A 21416-nucleotide genomic window follows, 5' to 3' on the forward strand; every position below is an offset into this window, starting at 1 on the left:
GTTCCAGTGCTCATACTCCAAGTAAAGAAGTTTTTCCTCATATTGCTGGGAAACAGGCCTGAGTCTTTACTAGCACTCTTTTATTTCACTTATGGTCATCTTGGAGACTATACTGATGAGATCACAAAATCAACAGAAATTAAAGGTGGGAAACGCATCCCATGTCATCATTTAGAATGATGCAATAGGAAGATGCAGAAACATTTCTCATTTCCAACTCACAGTTAAAAAGCACTGACAAAAAATTAACACAGTATGTGCAAACCAAGTCCTCACCTCTTCAGATTCTGCATTTGGTTTCAGGCAAATAAGGTTGCCCTCCACTGTCAGGTGGCTTAGCTTGCAACAAAGTTGCAGGTACTGCATCTGGTTGATGTCCTCAATATTGTTCCCTTCCAGGTCCAAAACCTCAAGGTGATCCAGCCAGGTCAGCTGGCTCAGGTCGGAGATATTGTTATAAGCAATGTAGAGTTCCTCAGCAGAAATAAACAGAATAAATATGTAAACCATGAGCTTGCACAAGTACCATCCAAGCTTTGCAAAACGTTTTCTAATATTTGAAATACTAAATGTCACAGGATAAAACTAGAAAGGAAGTGAACATTTGATAAAGTGTGGCTGCTGCAGCCTTAAATAACAAGTGCTAATTTAGGCATATACTGCTTTAGGCATACTCAGGATCAGAGCTGAATGTTACACCTCATTTAAAAAAGCTATATTGTAGCATCTTTTAAACTAACACATGCAATTCAAGGCATCAGACCAAAGCCAGTCAGAAAAGCAAAAGGTGAGGAGAAGGAAGACTAAAAGTAAAGAGTATCGACTGTAGGTAGCTCTGAGATTGTCATTTGGCAGGACACATCCATACTTACTTTCAGAGAGCTGCAGGAAGAGATCCCATCTAAATCTGAGAGCCCACACCGAGCCATCCACAGGACACGGAGACAGGACAATGAGGTTCCAAGATCCCTTATAAAAAAACAATTCAAGCTCTATTTGAATGAATGAAAAAACTCAAGATTTGCTTTCTTTCTCCTAAGACTAGACCACTGCTACTTCCTTCAAATGTCACATTGTTTACAAAAAATTCCATTAAAAATGTTTACCCTCAAAAGTGGGGAATAAAATTATACCCCTCTTTACTTAGCCCACTGTCATCTTTGTTCTTGTATGACAACATGTCACTCCAGCTCTGTTTGATTCAGATTATTCCAAGGGCTACATCATGGTAATTCTGCTGTAAATCACAGGCAATTGCTAAGAATTATGTGAGATTTTCTTATGCTGGCATCACTGGCTGTACACATATAACCCAAATTAACATATCTGAGCTGACTGCACGGTCAGCCTCACTCTGTCCCTCTTACCTCTGTTCTGATTTTGCAGTTGAAAGGAATAACACTTTTTCCAGATAACATTTTTTGAATCAGCAGAAAATGATAATCCTTTCCATCCTATTTTCCCACCCTTTGGGTGTAGCAAAATATAGCAAAAAAGGATCATTTATATGAACTTTAAACTTTTTGGTCATAACCCAGAAAATCACACACTGACCTGCTTGAGGCCGCACATGTGTAATGTCCCACTGACATTACAGTGGTGCACAATACAAAGATAATGCAAAAAGGGTGGCAAATCAAACTGGGAGCTTAATCACCTGCCATCTTTGGTAACACTAAGTTGCATAAAGCCACTAGTCTAACATAAACAAAATAAAACACTTTATCAAATCCAAAACCAACCAAAAGCTCAGAATTCTCTACTGTAGCCATGACATCAGAGTATCTGAATAATAAAGAACTAAACAGTGGGTAACTAAATACAAAGACAGTTTATCAGAGGAGGTAGAGACTAGCACAGAGTTCAAAGAAATACAGGAATGGCTGAGTTGGAAGGAAGGTCACCTTGTCCAACATCCATACTCAAGCAGGGCCAGTTTCTCAGGACCATATAAAAAGCCAAAATACTTCTTAAATAGAGGTTATTGGACTTCAGAATTTTGGATTATCTATCTCTTACAATATCCATTCTTACAGTACAGAGAAGAGTAAGTTTTCTACAGAAAATTGCAGAAGATAGAAGTCATGGGGGCCCTTGTGATCTTGGAATAAAGGTAACAGTTCTTGTACTCATGTCTTCTCTTTGTGGATGACAGGGAACAAGACCAGCTTTGCATTGCTCTCTGAGAGCTTCATGCAGCTTTGCTACAGCTTTGCAGCAAACCCTTGTAGTCAAGCTGCCTGCTTCAGGGATACCTGGCATCCAGCCAGTCCAAGAGGTCATGAAGGAGTGCTTTTATAAGTGGGGATAGACATATTCTTAACTGTATTTTTTATTGTTTCTGTACCATCTGAGTACTTGGGAAGGGTCTTGTCAGGAGAAAGGAGACTGCGTAAGGCTGAATAAAGGATGGGTGCAAGGAAAAATATCCCCAGATGCCTCTCTTCTGTGATGGGCCAAATACAGGGTTGAATGGGAGTTTCTAGATGAAATTGGGGGTTTTTATCCCTCTGCCTTCTAGGGGCTGGTATGCCCATGGGCATCATTCAGACCTCTCTCACTTTATCCATCCTCTACCGCTGCAGGGGCTGCAGGCATTGAGCGTCTCTAATTATCCCTTCCCTGGATGCTGCCCATTAAGTAAGCTCACAATGGATACACCATACAATGTGTTTATGTAACATTTTATAGCTTTTGAGGTACGAACAGTGCAGCTGTCTCAATGGCTAGAACTAAGCAAAAAAGAAAAATCTTAGTCTCATTGCACATCTCTTTCCATCTAAGGCTACTCCTCCCTTGAGGAGAAAACCCTCAGCTGATATGAACCAGAACACCTGCAGTGAATTTTGTGCACCCAGGCAGCTTGCCTCTAGTGACACAAGGATAAAGAGAGCCAAATCCTTATCACCACATCCCTGGCCTTGCATAAGATCTTCCAGGGTCTATTTACATTGTGTATATTTTCTAAATAAAACAAAAACTGGTTCTAAGGCTTCCTTAAGGAACAGATGCCTCCCAAAGTAATATTTACAGAAAATTTATTATTAGATTTGCAAGCTGCATGCCTATAATAAGAAAGAAATTAAATTAAATTACAAAACCAGAACCTACCATCAAGCAAGGCCAACACATCCATAAACACAAATATGGCATTAGGAATAATATGAAGGGATTGCACTGCTCACTTCATGACCCTCTTCAAGCACTGATGAGGTTTTCCAGTTTTGGGCTAATTTTGCTGCAGAATTTTCTCTTCTGTAAACCATTGAACATAGATAAAGGGAAGTAGTCACTATCATTTTTTGTGTCATTGAAACAATGTTTCTGATAATGCTCTGTTTATTAGGCCAGCAAAATTGAAGACAATCCTAACCTGATTACATACGGTAGAGTAAGATATGGTTAATGGACTTTATTTCCATTTTTAATTTGTCTTGAATTTTCTAAGTGAAGTGTTTTTTCCACAGAAGGAGATTGCAGTAACATGCTTGTTCCTAATGTTTCTCTGTCAATATAAAGAATGCCAAAGCAAAGCAGAGGATTAATTCCCAAGCAATTTTTACCCAAGGCCCCAAGAATAAGGAGTTATTCCCTCTAGTCCTTGATCACTCCATGCATTTGTGGAAGCAGTTTCCTGCTCCTACTCAGAGGTCTAAGACTTCGAGAGTTAAATCCCATTTCTCTTTGTCAGAGTTTTCTGTTCCAGAGCTGACTGTGGTTAAACCCAGTGCACACAGACAGGGTCAGTTCCTGCACACACCATGTGCTAGTTCATGCGTGGCACACGGTCACTATGAATTATTAGCTAACAAGTCCTTAAAGCATTCTCCTGCTAGGCACACCATCAGAAGACGACCCTAACTGAAATGACTTCTAAAGCCTACTTACCTTACTCTTCACAATTTGTGCTGCCAAGTTTAGCCTCAAATCCATTCCAGTTTCATTCATGGGTTGCAGCTCTGACTCTCCTACAGCTAACTGGCATGAGTTAGGAGTAGCACTTTTAAGGTTAATACTAATCAAAGTTGATGAGGATTTGTATTCCAGACAAAGGAATTAGGTTGTACATCCCATGTCTTGGGTACTTGCAAAAGACAGAACCACTGCATGTCTGCAATGCACCCCAGTGTTTGATAATAGGGTCTTGTTATTAAAAGAATGCTTAAATAGACACTTCAGAAAAGAGAAAAATATGGAAGCTAATGGGAAGTGGTTTCTTACAAGGCTGAAGTTGACTGTCCCAAAGCTCATCTTTAACTCAAGAAACAAAATACTAAGAAAGCATGAACTTTGTTGCACTGTTTGGCCCAGGTTTGCTCTCTGTTTCAGGGAAGAGAGTTAGCAGCCCAAGGTATCTCTCCTCCTGCCCCTCAAGAAGGGCACTCCAGCTCTTATGAAGAGCAAATGACCGTCACCTCTCCTTGCTGGCTAATGTAGAGGCAGTGAGGAGAAGCGGCAAAAAGACTTTTTCCCCTTTGGGCCATACTGCAGAACCAAATTCCTCTTGCTGACATTGGGGTCATGCTAGCTGCTAGAGGAGGCTAAAATTCTGGATCATGCAGTCACATTTTGGCCCTGCAGATCTTTACTCCTGCATCTGTAATGAGTCATCCCCAGTCAGAGATGTTATCACAGCAAAGTACATCTGCAAACATTTTATTCAGTAACTAACAAACTAATCTTTTGGAAGCTGCATGACTCATGCTGCAGCATCAGAGAAAATTCCCTTGTTAATTACTACAGAGATTATTGCCCTTGAGAGCATGGCTGCTGTAAGGTGAAATAGCCATCTAACTCAAAGCAAGCTGCTCCTGACAACTGCATGCACCTGCATTTCTGAAAATTCTTCTGAAATATTTTGGCTGGTGAGAAGAGAACTTAAGAGCTTGCAAGAGGTGGGAGTGTCTCCTCTGGGACCAACTCTAGAGCATCTGGCACATCCACCTTGGAGGGGGTGAGAGCAAAGTGAGGAGTTGTTTGAGCACACATGACCACCATGGGCGTGCAAGTGTACACACAGGCATGTTTTCATTTATGTTAAGTGCAGAGGGTGAGATCACCCCAAACTGGGGAGAGACATCTACTGACTTTTCAAAAAGAAATGGAATTTAATGGGAATCTGCACTCTGACAATGATTTACTAGGGTAAACTATTTAAATATAATCATAAACTCTTAATAACAATTTATCAGTGTAGTAAGAGAGAAAATCCACTATAATTATACATACAGTGTAACAAAACACTCCCCCAGAATAATCATTGACCAAGGCCAAAATTATTGAGGCACATGTCAGAGACCAGGATTCTCCTGTACTGGGCATGATATAAACATACAGAAAATTACAGTACCTATTCAAAAAATAGAAAGTAGGATTGAAAAGTTTGATAGCTGAAAGGAAAAACATGAGACATTGTAGAAGGCTGGTGGCAACTGGTCCTATGATGCAGCACAGGAGTGCTCCAGTGATGTGCAAACAACAAAGAGCTTAGAGAAGGAAAGACTATAGAGGAAACATAGCTGCCATTAATATACACATTAATCCCATTCCAGTGGACAAGCGTCCTGTTCCAAGTGACGTGGAAGCTGGGAACTTTACAGGAAAGGCAAAGAATTAATAACCAAAGCCATTATATATCCTGCTCACCCCTGCTATGCTTCATTCAAGACAGGTCTGAGGCAGAGAGATGGAGCTTTGGGTGGGAATGTGTATATCATAACCTTTGGTTGTGATAAACAGAGGATTACAGCCCCTGAAGCTGCCAAACCAGAGTCTTCCTGAGTAATTACTCCACATGTGCTCTTACACACACGCTTGCCTGCAAAACACACACTGAATATCACATCATGTTTTTAGTAACCCAAAGTGCCAAAAAATCAACATAAACTCCCCTAGTTTCATTTTTAACCCACAAATTTGCATTTATAATTAATTTTGAGAAAATAGCATTAATAAACCGAAGGGTTTGAAGCCTGGGTTCCAGCTATATCCAAATAACTGCTGCAGGGATGGGAACTCATCAAACAGCTCTGTGTTTCTGTGAGGGTCTTGGCAACACCCTCCGCACTTATGCACAACCATTTAGTATTTTTTCCCACGAAATCTGATGCTCCCATCTTGTCATCACTCCCCCAGGCTGGGGAGAGAGCACAGGGGCAGTGAACAGTTTGGCTTACAGCACCTAATAACAAGTTTGAGAAATAATGTGTTCTTCCATTAATCCAACACCCTTGCTCTTCAGGGACTGATTTGATCCAGCCAAATTTTTACTGGATGAATATCAGACCTAGAGAGCCAAATCCTACTCTTGGTTTCACCACAATAAACCCTGAATAGCTCCACTGAGCTCAAGCTACCCAATAAACACAACAGCACAACCCTGAACATATTCATCTGTTTGAACCCATCGTTTCTTCTTGAAGTTGGTTTTGAATCATTTACCTAGAAATGAAGCCCTAAATCCAAGGAACTTGGAAGCAGTATCTCAAAGCACACTCGCATCTGTTGAATAAATCTCCAGAAGCAATACATCTAAAACAGCCATTGACACAGATTTTATTCATTTCAAAGATCGCTCTGAAAATGAATGCACTGGTAATTAGAGAAATTTAGATTGTAAGAGAGTGACCAAACTACAATCTTACAAAATAAAGGCATAAAACAATCCCATCTCTGATCTACAGAAATCAATTTATCAAGCCGCACTGTGATAACATTGATATGGTCGATGTCGGCACAAAATGGTTTGGTTGTACAGATAATTCTGACATCTGAAACAAAAACTTTTAAAGCCTGAATGTTATTTAAATCAGTAACATATGTTCTAATAGGAAGCTTACATAATAGTTTCATTGTGTTCTCAAATAGCTGTATTCAAAATTGTAAAATTGATTGTATGCATGTGTTCCTCATACTTGATCAAATCCACGACACAGCCCCCAACTCTGCAAGCAGTGCTGAGGCCATGTCCTTATTGTCTTTGCAATGTCCTTTCACAGTTGAACAAATGTCATGTGAATGTGAAGACCTGCCTTGCTTTGCAGCATTGCAGTCTTCGTTGGTTTTGTATTCACCCTTCCAAATTCAAGTAGCAATATGCCGAGAACTGTTGGCTTGGTTCTCCTCTGTCTCACATCTTATAAGGATCACCATGACACACAGGTTGCCTTTTGCATCTTATGCTCCCTTGTGCCAGTGTTGAAACACGGCCCAAGGCTCAAGGTAACAAGGATCATGTCTCATTTTTTGCTGCCAGAAGGCCACTTTTAGGCTGAAATACCAGGGAATTGTAGCACCTAATAATCTGGCCTAATTCTGCCTTCTGAACTGTGCAACTTTGCAACAGAAAAAGTTCCTAATCCTGTTGAGACATGTTGTCGGAGACTTCAAAAACTAAGCAAAAAACAAGTTTGCCAGACAATTCTTAAATACATCAGAGGAAGGCTAGCTTGTTCTAGGCTGAACAGAAAGCATGCATTTACCAAACATCTTCTTAAATAAAAACTGTGTCTATGAAATTCTGTTTTCATAACTCCCTTTTACATGCAAATGAAGAATTTCTGTGTGAACAAAAAGTTATTGTTGCCAAAGGTCTTTGCAGTAGCATGTCTCACTTGTTCCAAATTTTTGAGGCAACCTTACTATGAATAAGAAGCTGCTTTCAAAATGGGCTGCAGTGCCCTGGCAATATTTCTCCCAACAAACAAATTTCACTATTTTATTCCAGGGTTGGAGGGGGTGGGGTTTGCTGGTTGGTTGCTTGTGTGTTAAGTTCCAAGTTTGGAAAGGGGCAGAGATCTCGTATATTGCTTTTTTTAGCTGTGGATCTGTGCTGAATACATCACTGACAGCAAAAAGGGTGTCTGGGAGGAAATGCAACTGCCTGGTGCTGCACCAGGGGTAAATATATCAGGGAGAGCATTCAAGGTACCACACTTCAGGCAGCCTGTGACTCTGCCTTCTCATCTTTGCTATGCCAAAGGGAGAGACACCTGCCACAGTTTTTGTGGGCCCACTAAGGCAAATCACAGTTATCAAGGAGCCACGTGCTTTTGGCCAGCATTTTCTCTAAATCAAAAGCCTGAAAACAAGGACAGGAGACTACCTGGTTACAGCAGCCAAAACCACAAACTGTCCAAGGCAGTTTGGCTGTTTTCCAGGACAGGAGCCAGAGTGATGCTGGTGGTCCTTGTAAGAGTACTTGAGCTCTGCCATGGACACATCTGAGGCCATTCTTCAAGCAGAGACACTGCATAAAAATCCTTGTTGCACTAACACCAGTGCCCACCACCCCCTGCCTCCCCCTCCAGAGGTGGCAGGCAAGGATTGCATCTGGATACAGGAGATGACAGCAGATGAAAAATCCAAACCCAATGAGATACATCTCTGGGCTATTCCTGATATATAACTTTCTCACTTGTCATTGTTGCTTCTCACCGCCTCATTGAAACCACTGTAGGAACTGCAGTACTACATCAAGTGCTATGTTCCTTGCAAGAACTTTATTTTCCATGTCAGATTACACCTTATTTAAACAAAAAGTACTTTGTGAGACCAAAAGGAGAGAGATATTTGTAAGTGAAATGAAGTGCCGATACATACACTTCTGTAACTCATCACAGTTGTGTGGTTAAGGTAATCAAATGCTTACTTCTGTTAAAGTTAATACACATGAAATGTAGCTTTAATTTCAAGTGCTCTCATTTTTAGTTGCTGTCAGAAAAAACCTAGAGCGGAATAATGGGCTTGATCAATGCTGATGGAGTCAAGAACAGCAATTCCTTAACACATGAATATGCAACGTGTGGGAAGGATAACGTAATTTTGTGTTAATTTCCTTTTGATCATTAAAACTGCTTGTCAGCTTTGTTACTGCTATAGCATTCTCACAGTGGAAGAACAGTTGCTTTAATTCAGCTCCCACAATCAGAAAGGAGTAGAGGTTGCCAGAGTGTGGTCCTGTGGAACAAGACTTGCCCTTGACTATTTTTTTTTCCACCCTACTTCAGCTCCCACTCTTGGCATAAAGCTGCATCCCAGAAAAACTGCAGGAACCCAACACACCACGGCTGCATCCCACTGGGTGCACTACATCTTCCACAAGACCAAGTGAATTTTCAAATAGGAAAAAGTTGAGACACACAGTAAATAAAACTCTCACACCCACAGATCCATTGCCCCTCAGTTTAGCCCCAGAGCTACTGACAGTTCCTATAGCTTTGGCAATTGTTCATTCTCACTGTTGAAAGCTTACACATAAAAAAAATAAAGGATAATGAAACTGTGGTTACAGAGTGAGTTACTTACATTGAAGAATTGAATCCCACAGTGCTTTGAAATTTCCTGCATAAATAACTTCTCAGTCTCCCACATGCTGTGTGCCTGTTTCACAGTATGTTCCAGGTCTGAGCTTTGGCAGAGTAAGACAGATATATTCCAACTTTGCTTTAATATAGATCTCATCCTTCAAAATCAACACTTGAAACTTCTAATGCTTCAGGGTAAGCAGAAGGAATATTCTGTAAAAGATCCAAATCATCTGACAGATTCAGCGGTGTTAAGACGCATACCACAAAAAAAAAAAAAAAAAAAAAGGAAAAAAAGGAAAAAAAAGTTCCTGAAAAGTCTTTTTCTGTGTATCAGAAAAACTGGGATTCTAGATTAATTGACCCCACACAACTACAGAATTGGACCAGCGTGGAGTAGCTACTCAATTTTTGTCATGGTAATGGCTATAGAGTTTCCACTGTAAAAAAATACTTGAAATATTGCAGAAGTTGGCTGATATGAAAACCTGGAGAGAAAATGTAATTTAAAGTGATTCAGTCTGAATATACAATGGTGGAAATGCAGGTTCCTGAGATTCTTTAGATCAGGCACATTTGAATGACACTAATGATTTTCTCCTGAGGCCAAAGGTCATTTCCTCTTTGTAACTTTTCCTTTCTTTCTTTTTTTAATCTGTGTATATATCTAAAAAGAAAACAAAAAAATACAGAAGCTTACAAGAAACAGATACAGGTACAGCTTGGACCTGTGAATGGCAATTGATTTCCTCCAGTTTCTTTCCTCTCTCAGCCTCTAATGTTCACTCCAGATCTGGCATGACAGACTTGCCTCCGTATGTCCCAAGTCAAGACTTCTTCCTTAAACAATATCTTCAAGTGAGATTTTCTGTGCTTGCACTGGCCTCCAGATGTTGTTTTACAACAAGCAAACAAGATGCAAAGAGAAGCTTGGGGGACTGCAAAGCCCATCACAGGACTACCGAGGCAGATGAGACCTTAGAGATTTCCATGCTGAGGGTGTTACTACAAGGCAGAGCCTCGGCATTTCCTTCACAGCACACCAGTAGACATCCGCTGCAGGTGTGTGAATTGGATGTAGAGCATCTCGACCTCGCTTTTGAGGCAACTGTAGTTGCAACAATAAGCAGAGTAAACCAAACCTCTCTACGTTCTTGCCTGTGGTGAGATGAGTCAGTAGAAAGTGGAGTGGTAAGATTGTGAGGCTGATGAAGTTCAAACCAGGAGATGCCTGGTTTTCAAATGGTCTTTCAAACACACAGTCTTTCATAAAACTTCTGTAACCAAAAGTGTAGGTGGTAGGTTTCGTTATCAGACCTTTGTGTTCAGGTTCTCACCCCCACAAGAAGAACACACAGTGCAGTTTATGGCAAAGGGTGAACAATGTGCACGCATTACACCTGCTAATGAAATCACAGCTTCACCTCCTAAAACACAAAGGCATTCCAGTATTTCTTTCTTGCAGCTATTGATCCAGCTATTGATGCATCTGAGAGATCTGATGCATCCTTTAAAGATCTCAGGACAGAAGGACAAAATTTTGCCATACAGCAAATCAGAAACATAGCTAGAGAAAAATAAGTGTGCATGTATTTTAGGGGGGAAATAGCAACAGGCCCTTTGTGTGCAGCAATGTGTCGACAGAAAATAAGAACTACTAAATCAACTCCTGTGTGGAGAATATTCTGTAGAAATTAAACCATGAAACTGATTGTACACAGAAATTCTATTTCTTAATTTTTTATTTGCATCACTTGGCACTTACCAACTGATGAATACAACCATTAGCTTAATTTCCCCTCCAACCTGATTCCTTCCCTTTTTTAAAATCAGCACTTACCTTGCATTCCAAGAACATATTTTCCCACTGAACATCATTGTTTTCAATAAAAAAATCAAACAAGCTGTGGAGAAGCAATTCCCTTGTAGGAGAGAATCAAAACAACCCACAAACCCATTAAACCAATGCTGATTATTTTCCTATTTCCATGAAGACAATCTTTTCACAGCTGGATACCACTCAGGAAGGAGGGACCCAGCTTGAGCTGTTTTTGTGTTATTGTGCCACAATTAAATTCCTCTAAGGATCCAGACATCTGGGACTCTGCTGTGGGAAATCCAGTGCTGAGCCAGTAAGGAAACCCTGTCTGACTGTGTGAGTGTGGGGTGTGCAGGGAGCCAAGAGGGGCACCTGTGGGGTCACTGGAGCTCCTGCTGTGAAGGATCTTTGGTCCCAGCAGTGAAAATCTGGGGTGGTGGGAGTGTGACTGCAGGAGTGGCTCCTGGGTGGTCAGACAGGGAAGCTCCCTTAACAGTTCCACTGGCAGTGGGCTAATTACTATTGCTTCCCAACCCTGTTCTTTGGTGTTTCTCACACCATGATCATAACCATTCTTTCTCATCACTGGTTAAAATGAGTATTTAGGTGTAAATTTTCATAAGTGAACCCTGACATTGACAGCTGCAAACTGCCTAATAGCCAGGCACAAAAGTACTTATTTGCTGGCAGAAATCGGCTACTTATTACCAACATCTTTATCATATCTATCCAGAGCATGTAAGCAAGATCATGATACCATTAGGCCAAGCCTTACACACAACTCATTCAAAAGACTGTGTCTGCCCAGGAGTAATATATAAAATAAACAACTGAGATGGGAAATACAGCATATTTATACAGCTAACCCAGGATGCTGTAGAAACAACAGCTAACCCAGGAACTGAGCTGTATTCTTTTTGAAGACCTGTTTCAGTTGGATAGGTGCAAGGCATGAGAAAACATCCTGAAAGAAAAGGCCACTTTTTACCAAATATACTCAAAGTGGAGTGTCTATTCAGATTGTAGGGAGAGAAGGGGCACAGTTATTAAATGGGCTTGTCTTACCTTGCAGGAGTTTACTGGCAGACTTCCTGCACACATTACCTGTAACTTATTTACTTTGCTATTTCACTAGCCATGTTCATGATGCATAATGTGTTGCTGTGGTCTGTGATGATCCTCTGATGGTTTTCATGCCCTGTACTGTATGGCAGTCACAAAATAGGAACATGATAGTGGTGCACCTGGGGGAAGAAACCTGCTGCCATGGAACTGCTCAGATGACAATGAGAGCAGATCCTCTCTGCTCTGTGAGCAGACAGATACACTGCACTCTCCCCACCAACCCTGTCATGACCAAGAGACTCAAACCAGGAGCTGCAAGGGCAGGCCCTGCCTCATCTTCCCCTTCCTTACAGGTACACCCTGTACCTGACAGCCTGAAATAGAAGGCAGGGGAGTTTCAGCTAGGGAAAGCTTCAGAAAACAGGGTGCTGATGGTAAGAACCATGGAAAGACACTGCAAGGCCACAAACTTGTTTTTGGTGTCCTCTGTGCTTGCTGCAGAATTAAGCCTGAGCTCCACCTGTGCATTTGTACAGAAAAAGCTCAGCCTGCTGTGGAATCAGCCTGTCAGATTCCCTGATATCTAAAGTCACAAAGACATGCTTTCTACTTTAGGTACCTGACCTGGTGAAATTAAACCAGAGGTCTACCCAGGACAGATAAGTGGTCAAAGCAATCAGATTTCCCCAGGGCCTAAGGCAGACAGGCTGATTGTGCTTTTCTGAAAATAATCCACTCAACTAAAAGCAGCTGTATTTCTCTCCCAAAATCATTACTTTTTATCAATAATATGAATATCCTTAAAACCATCAATGCTAAATAAAACTTGAGGTCACAGCAATTTTGCCCAGGTTTGTAATACTCTCAGGGATCAGCAGGCACTAACATGGATACAGAGATCATTAATACAGAGATCAAGATTCAATTTAAATGCTTTCTGAGCTCCTGGAAAGCACTCAAAGTCCTCAAAGAACATGTTCTTGAGATAGACTTCAAAAAAACAAGACCTGTTGCTTTTACATGTGATATCTATGTACCTATGTACACGTTACTATGCATCAAGCATAGTAATCCAGTAATTGCAAAAGATTAGAAATGACAGAAGAAAAGGGAGGAAAAAAACTGGAGAGGAAAAAAAAAGAGGAAAGGAATAAGTAAAAACGACAAGGACAAAAAGCAAATTTAGGAGAATGTTGCCCCCATGTTCCTCCTGTTTGAGGGAAAACTATCCAGCAAATAGTTGGTGCCTAGACACATCATCAGCAGCGCATCAAATTTTGGGGTGATCAGTGTCACAGCTCAGTCTTATACAAGATGGTGTTACTTGATCCAGATCCAGCAAAGCAATTGGACCAATGTTTAATTTTCAGCTCGTGAGCAATGCCACTGAAGGCAAACTTCTTGTGGCTTTAAAGATATTATATTTCCTTAAACTCTTTGTTGGATAAGTACCAAGGAGTTATACTGCTAAGTTAAAATACCTAAAGATCCTGATTCATGTCTCAAAAAATACTTCTAAACATTACTTTAGAGCCCTTATCCTCAATAAAGAAAGAATTAGTTCGGCTCTGGTTTCTTAAAGTCATAAAATGATCAGCAAAATCCTTACTCAAATCACTTGGCTCATATTTACAGGGTTTTTTTTCACAGCCAAGAGGGCTCAAAACATTGCAAAATGTGAATACAGATTCCTGTGTTGCTAGTCTTGTCTCCAGGAGCTGGTGTTAAAAAAACAAAACAAAAACCTAAGGATCATAAAAGCATAAGAATTGTTGATCTTGAATGTACTCTGCACCTTACTCATTTGAACCTCCTCATGATTTTACTGACTGAAACAGACCAGGATTACTTCCCTCTTGCTCTGGGGGATGCTTCTGCAAGAGTGCAAGACCATTTAAGAGAACTGCAGCAATGAAATGTTAACTCTATCTGGATAAAGAAAATCTATTTTCCTTTCCCTATATCCTCCATACTCACTTCTGTCCTCACACTTCATAGTCTCTGCATTTCATCTCACTTAAAACATGACAGCCCCTCTCTGCTAGAAACAGTTGGTTGAGAAGCCCTGAGAGTGATCAGTCTTCTGCTGGCTACAGTGTGTAGTGCTGAATGGGAGGAAATGAACTTCAGCTGCTCAAACAGCTTCTGCTGGAACTTATGGGAACCAGGTCCCAAGATTCCTCTATCTGATTTAAAAGCCCTTTTGTAAAGATATATCTCTAAACATTTTTAAACAGATCTTTTCCTTCATCCCTGGACTGAGCATAAAGGCAGTCTGATAAAAAAAAATACATAGGCTACATGCCAAAGCAGAAGTAGTAATTCATGGGCCTTGAAATATAGTTCTTTTACTGGGAACATTACAAAAATGAAGACCGTGGTCATTAAAAAAAAAAAAAAAGGCAGATTTTAACAGGCACTCTATGGAACAGGCTTGACTTTTCATCCTCAATTATCAGTTCATAAATCTAGAATTTCTCAGTTGCTAGCAAAGGGGTGAAGGTCATCAAACACGGACATAATAAAATTATAGTGATTTAGAAAATTAGCAACAATATGTACTATTTTCTTCTCACAGAGTACACTGGATTTTCCAGAGCTGTTCCCTTTAGCAAAGGGCCAGTAGAAAACCAAAACCCAGAAACAGCCAAAAAAGAAATTCCCTTTCAACTGCCAAGACTGATTATCTGCAAATAAACTTGGATATATTTTCCTTTTGGATTGAATTAAATAGTTGATAATGATATCCTTTCAAAGTTTCAAGTATTCAGAGTAATGCAAGCTTTAGGAGGATTGGAGAATTTACAGCTAAAGTAGCTCAACCACATTCCCCATCAAAAGAATCACAGCTTCTTCAGGAGCTACCAGGAGAAGCCAATATCCAAACTCACTGACCTAGCAAGCCTTGCTCTCCCATAGAAAACTGTACTATAAGAACACCTTGATTCCTCACTGCCAGAACATGACTCCTTCAATTTCCATTGAACAGTGCATGGCAATGAACACCTCAGCATCCTCACAATTTAAGTTCCTATGTGAGGTTGACAGGAACAAATTCCCCAAAAAAATCAGTAACTGAAGTCAGGATCATAAATCTTCATTTTGACATCTCCCTATGTCCTGTTTACTACCAAGTAAATTCTTCTCCCATTTTTAAAATTCCAAGTAAATTTTTTTCCCTTTTTAAAATGAAAAAAAAAAAAAAATAGAACAACAGTTTTAATTCCATTTCATCCTAAAGTAATTAGGTAATCCTACTCTGCAAGACAAAATGAAAAAAAAATAAAGTGACAATGCAAAGTTTCCCATCTTATTACCCACTCATGCACACACATTGACAGCCTTTTCTTCATAATGATTCACCAGAATATGTTTTTATCACATAAAAAGAATGCCTGCTTTTAGCATCCCAAGTATACACAAAACACCCTCTGTCTTTTTTCTGCTTTTCTGTCCTTACCTTCTTTTCTCCAAACAAACCAATCTTCCAGTTGGTCCCTACAAGATGTTTCCCATTATCTGCTGCCCATTTTCGAATTACAACTACAATGATTCTGACCTTATGGCTGACAAAATCTGTGGGAATTACTTTCAGTAAGGAGGAAGAACATTTTTTCTGTCATCCTCAAAAGACTCATTTGCAAGGGTTTGGTTGAATAAAACAAAATAATCACTTTTTTGGACAGAATTCAAATATCAACAGGATTAATTCAGAACTGAGATTCTAAATTTTGGATTAAATGGCAGCAGCCTCTAGAATGCAACAGCTATGTTACATTAGGTATAGCAGGCATCACTACTGCTGTGGCAGCAATGCTGCTCTAATGGGCATTAAATTGACATGATGCAGACATCCAAAAATAAAGTTCAAGTACAAGGCTGTGCTTGCATGGGATGTGCCCTTAAATGATCTGTGTTTCTCAATGACAGGTTGTCAAAGATGGAAATTAATAAAAGAAAGCTACTGCTGCAACTATGCAGACTGAGTTCATGTCTGGGAGAGCTAACAAAACCTTCTTCTTCCCTTACCTATTCCCTGACAAGTGCATTTAACTAGCACACAGAAGGAGGAGCAGGTAGCTTCTCCTGGGGCTGGAGTGCCTGGGAATCATCACAATATTGGACTTGATATCCAAACCCAAACATATTTACATTAGAGTAGATCAAATCAAAACTTGAGACCAAGTATTCCCTGCATCAAGGACCACAAGGGTGTCAGGTCAAAGAAAATGGTTTGCCAGAACTTTTCATTACAGAAATTACAGTCTCAGAATACAGAGGTACAAAATCCTGCTAAAACCATGAGTCAAGCAGCTCCATCTTCCTGAACTGCATTCATATATTCAATACCAACAGAACTGATCAAAATGTTTTCTGTTGACACATTTTAAGAGAATATGGATTTTTGATCAAACTAAAAACCACTTTTTCTTTCTTTTTATTATAACAAAATATCTCTTAATATTGTCAAAATTTAGAAGTTTTTCACCCACTTACTTACTCCTCCATTGCAATAATGGAGCAATTTCATGCTTATGACAATGGCTGGTTGCTATTGAAATAATTGCAGCAATGTAGAATCACCAAGTTTACATGTTACAGATCAGAAGGTGAGAAAAACAAAATTTAGACTGCAGATACTTCATCTCATCACCAGAACAAGGGAAAATGAGATCAAAGTGTAGCAACTGAAGTTCGTTAGCTATTTTAGAGAGACCAGGAAGAATTTGTTGCCATTTCTTATGAGGGAACGTGTTCTCTTCAACAAGAATTGGCAAACCCACTACTTTTTCCCCCATGAGTTTAGCAGATAGCCATACAAAGCCAGAGAGCAGTCTGGGCCTTTTACATAGCCCTTTTCTGATATGAACTGTATTTTTCCACTTTGCATTAATTAGCAAGGGTAATTAAGATACCAGCACAGGAGAGAGAAGACAGCTCTGCCTCTTCATTGTCATGGTTTTCACTTCACCTTTCCAACCAACCAACCCCCCAGCTGTCTGGGAGGAAACATGATGTTTTCATGCAGCCCAGCAAGCCAGGGACATGCAGGCTTCAGGGCAGCTCTCATAAGCCTGATTCCATTGACTTCAATAAAGCCAAAGCGATTTTCATCAGCTGAGGAACTGGTCTGACCTGTATGGAACAGGCTACTGTGCACAGTAAAAGCCCAAAGGCTGAAACACGCTGAAATCCAAGCACCTAGACATAGATAAGAGGGGAATTTTTAGCTCCTTTCAAATGTGCAACAAATTTCCACGGACTTCAGCACAGCAGGAACTTCCCTGGTGGCAAACTAAGGCTAATTCATTGGCACTATTGCAGCTACACTGATTTATTCCACATCAGGTCCTGTCCTTAAACTTATGTGGTAGTGAAGCATACATTCATGACCTAATCCATTATCATAGCATGGAGAAATGGAAGGAATGAAAGCAGCACAAATGAAGATTTTATCACTTCAATAAAATTGAGGGCTGTTATTCTTTATATTTATTTCATAGAATCATTCATTTCTTACCTCACAGACACAAGCAAGCTATTGTTTAACTTCAGTTCTCTCAGGTTAGGCAGATGCACACCTGTGGGAACAGAAAAAAGGATCACTTCGCAGACCTGGGTTTAGAGTAAAGGAAACTTATGACAATTATAAGTTGAAGCATCTAATTTTACATGCATTTCTTAGCTGTTTCTGCCAGGCCTGTGCTGGACTTCTTCTAAGAAAATCAATGAGATTATTTCACTCAAAAAATATTTAATCCTTTGCATTTTTGAAACACATACGTATTGTCTGCATGACTACCCAATTACAATTTTTGAACCCCTCTCTGGAAATTCTGATATGGCACCTTTCCAGACAGACAACAAAAGAAACTGGCTTGATGGGTGTCTGTTTTCTTTGGTCTGATTCCCCATCCTGACTGACTATTAACTGAGTGATACTCTGCAGAGCTAAGGGATACTTCAGAGTGTAGCATTCCATGACCTATTTAATGGCAAGTAGCGATGGACTAACTTCATACACAGCCAAGTAACACTTCTTCAAACTGTAACTTCGAGTCAAACAACAAACACATAATGTTCCACATCATAACATCATCTTTTATAGTTCACAGGTCCCCCAGATGGCTACATTTTGCAAAGCATTGCTTTCTCCTTTTCATTTTCTGGATATGATCAATTGTTTACCATTGAACTGTACAAGTTTCATACCTATAAAACCCTCAGTATTCTGTTGTTATTACTTTAATTAATGGGTTTTTTTTCCTATCTCTGAGAGACATTTGCCTTTTTTATTCACTCTAAAGGTATCTCTGAACCAAAATCATACACCAAATCCCTCCGAGCTACAGAATAATTTAGACATAAGCTCAAGTCTCAGAAACCATTTCTTACAGACAGTAGCAAATGTTTACCCATTCCCACCAGCAGAGTTTACTCAAGGCTGCTGAGCATCCTCCAGTATAACATGCAACCATGTAGAAGTAATACCAATTTTAGACAAACTGGATCATAGCTGAAACACTAAAATGTGTTCTCAGCAAATATTTTTATGAGTTCTCTGAGTAATCACTGTCTGGCAAGGGTGACTTACCAATGTCCAGAAGGATACCATTCCAGTGCTTTGCGAAGGATAAAAAAAAGAAAGGGGAGTGGGATCTCAAAAGCAAACAAGGGAGGTCATGTTGTTCATTCCCCAAATAGAACAAGAGCATTTGTGGCAAAAACATTTTAATACATCATGTTTTAATAGAAGCATTATCTGCATCTCGTTGTTTTGGAGCAACTATAGTGCACATATTGATCCTCATGCTGTACTGCAAGTATTTCAGTTCACGTCTTTGCAAAGCACTTTTGAAAATACAAAAAATTCAAAACACACAGTACAATTCTTTTAGCCTTGTTTTTTAATCATTTTCCACAATCCATAAAAATTGGAGCACCGATTAGAACACACAATCCTTATCCTGCAGGGTACGCTTTCTCATGTCAAACAAGTTTTATACATTTATACGTATATATGGCAACCAAATAATTTGGAGTCCTGGCAGAGGAAATACTAGGATTTCTGTTAATTACTCACAGCAGTCATAGTACCTACTGAGAAAGACTTCCTCAGATATAAATCATGCCCTAAGAAATTGCCCCCCCCCCCCCAAAAAAAAAAAAAAAAAACCCCCTCACAAAATATAGCCCCCCCCCCCCCAAAAAAAAAAAATCTACACTCTGAAAAATTTCTATCCTGTTTCTGACAAGGACACAGTGATTAAATGACATCCCCTGTAGTATTAAAGGAAAAAATGAGAGGATGCAGTAGCCTCTCCAGTCTCAGTTCAAAAGTGGGCAATAGCCTTTCCGTGGATTCAGTCAGAGAGGTAAAAGGGTTACCACACAAAGGCTGTTGCAAAGCTTTACAAAGCAAAGGAGTTTTAAGGACTAGTGTTAAGCAGCAGATCTGAATGAAGAGTCAAGAGAAATGCAGAGACTTGCCCAAGGAAAAGCTTTCCACTGAATGCATTTAGGGATGGTTCAGGAAAGAAGCAACTATTAAACAATCCAAAGAGGCCGAGTGACAGGCTGAAGACACAATTTTCACATCTGGTTATTTCATTACAGTAACTTGATCTCCATCTCAGATTTTTGTTTGCATTTTGGCACAATCTATCCCTGTGAACTTCTGAAGTGTTACACTTTAACGTGTGGCTTACTAGCTTGAAATAGAAATATACAATGCGTGGTGGTGCAAAATTCTGCCAGCAATATTCTGCAATGTATTTCTGCAAATCTGCAGGTTCTTCCCTCCTTTCAGTTTCATATCGATATGAAATCGTTCTTTGGTGATAAGAATTCATTGTTCCATTGATTTTGATGGTTTTTAGAGTCCCAAATCCTTATAAATAGATTAGAGGCTGGAAGATTAAATTAAGAAGATAAAATTGTAAAATGAAGTGACAACATATTTATCCCAATGTAACAATGTATTTCTAATTCCTTAATTTTAACCCTCATTACACCTTTCCTCAGAGCAAGGACACATGATACTAACATATAAAAATACCCTGAAATACAACAATATTAACTTCTATATTAATTTTATAAGTACAGGCAGTTTATTCCTTATCCTGAAACTGCCTTCCTTGTACAATTTCGATTTTTTAAAGCAAGAATGGTCCACAAGAATGCTGATGATTGCAGGACAAGGCTGAGAATTCAGAATGACGAGCAGTGTTATCTCATCTGTCTACGATTCCCTTTCACTAAAGGCTGGTTTTGTTACATGGCTCTGAAATTACTAACCACCAACAATGTACTAGTGTTAAACCATTCTACTGTACCAGTGGAACAAAACTAAATGAAGGGCAGAACGAAATCAAACTGCAAGGCAGGTGAATAAAAGTGATACACACACACTCAACAACACTGCCTGAAGGGCTGCACTTCACAAGCAGGGTAGCAATGTCCAAGGTGCCTTGGTACAGCAGGTGACATTTAGAAAACTGACTAGGAGTAAAGAGAAAATAGCCAAAATACTGGTTTTATTATATTCTACAAGTTACAACACTTCTATTTCTAACACTTGCTGTTTACATTATGAAGTATTCTTTAGGTAGCATCATATATCTTTGTTTTTCTATTGTTAACAAAAAATCATCGTGGCTTGACTTCTTGTGTCTTTTGGAATATGGACTAGTGAAAAACAAACAAAAGTAATTACTGACAAATGCTTGCATTGGCATCAGGCAACCATTGTGCTTTGTTGATCCTACAACACAAAACAGGCACATGAAAACAGGTTGTATTCTTCTAGCAGGAGCAACCTGACATGCAAATTAAACAGTCTGTTTAGTTCACATGAACTGTGTTTGATCAAGATACATCACTTGGATGCTATTTCTACACACGCACTTTTTTGCACATTTCTGGGGTGCAGAAACTGGGCAATACCACAGAAGGTGAGACCACAGCCCTTTCAGGCAAACCCAAGGCAGCTGCAGTCCAGCTACCTGAGATGGGGATCTTGAAGAAAACACGTCAATGCAGGGCTTTACACAAGCACGCTGCCCCATACATACTTGTGACTCCTGGAGACCCTGCCCAAGCCCTGCTCAGCAAGTTTGTCAGTACTAGCTAAGCCAAGACCATCCTGGGCAAGGAACACCCATCCCAGACTCACTCCTCCAGCCTCTGTGCTGCTCCCTGGCTGGGCAGTCACCTGCTGCTGCCAC

General features: G+C 39.9%; 1 protein-coding gene across 4 annotated transcripts in view; it reads right to left on the minus strand.

The window, feature by feature from the left end:
- Window positions 1-21416, minus strand: part of LRRC56 (leucine rich repeat containing 56) — a 59852-nt gene that overhangs the window by 14770 nt on the left and 23666 nt on the right. For 3 of the 4 annotated variants that reach the window (XM_017742179.1, XM_017742177.1, XM_017742178.1), the window contains exons 5-7: window positions 17711-17771; window positions 873-969; window positions 277-474 (exon numbers count right to left, since the gene is read on the minus strand). In XM_017742179.1, coding sequence (XP_017597668.1) covers window positions 277-474; window positions 873-969; window positions 17711-17771 — 356 coding nt within the window. Of the gene's footprint in view, window positions 1-276; window positions 475-872; window positions 970-3111; window positions 3256-17710; window positions 17772-21416 lie in introns of those variants that run through there. The other variant, XM_017742180.1, reaches the window with a different exon arrangement.

This window comes from Corvus brachyrhynchos, unplaced genomic scaffold, assembly GCF_000691975.1.
Source record: "Corvus brachyrhynchos isolate BGI_N302 unplaced genomic scaffold, ASM69197v1 scaffold115, whole genome shotgun sequence".
In the NCBI taxonomy this organism is placed as follows: domain Eukaryota; kingdom Metazoa; phylum Chordata; class Aves; order Passeriformes; family Corvidae; genus Corvus; species Corvus brachyrhynchos.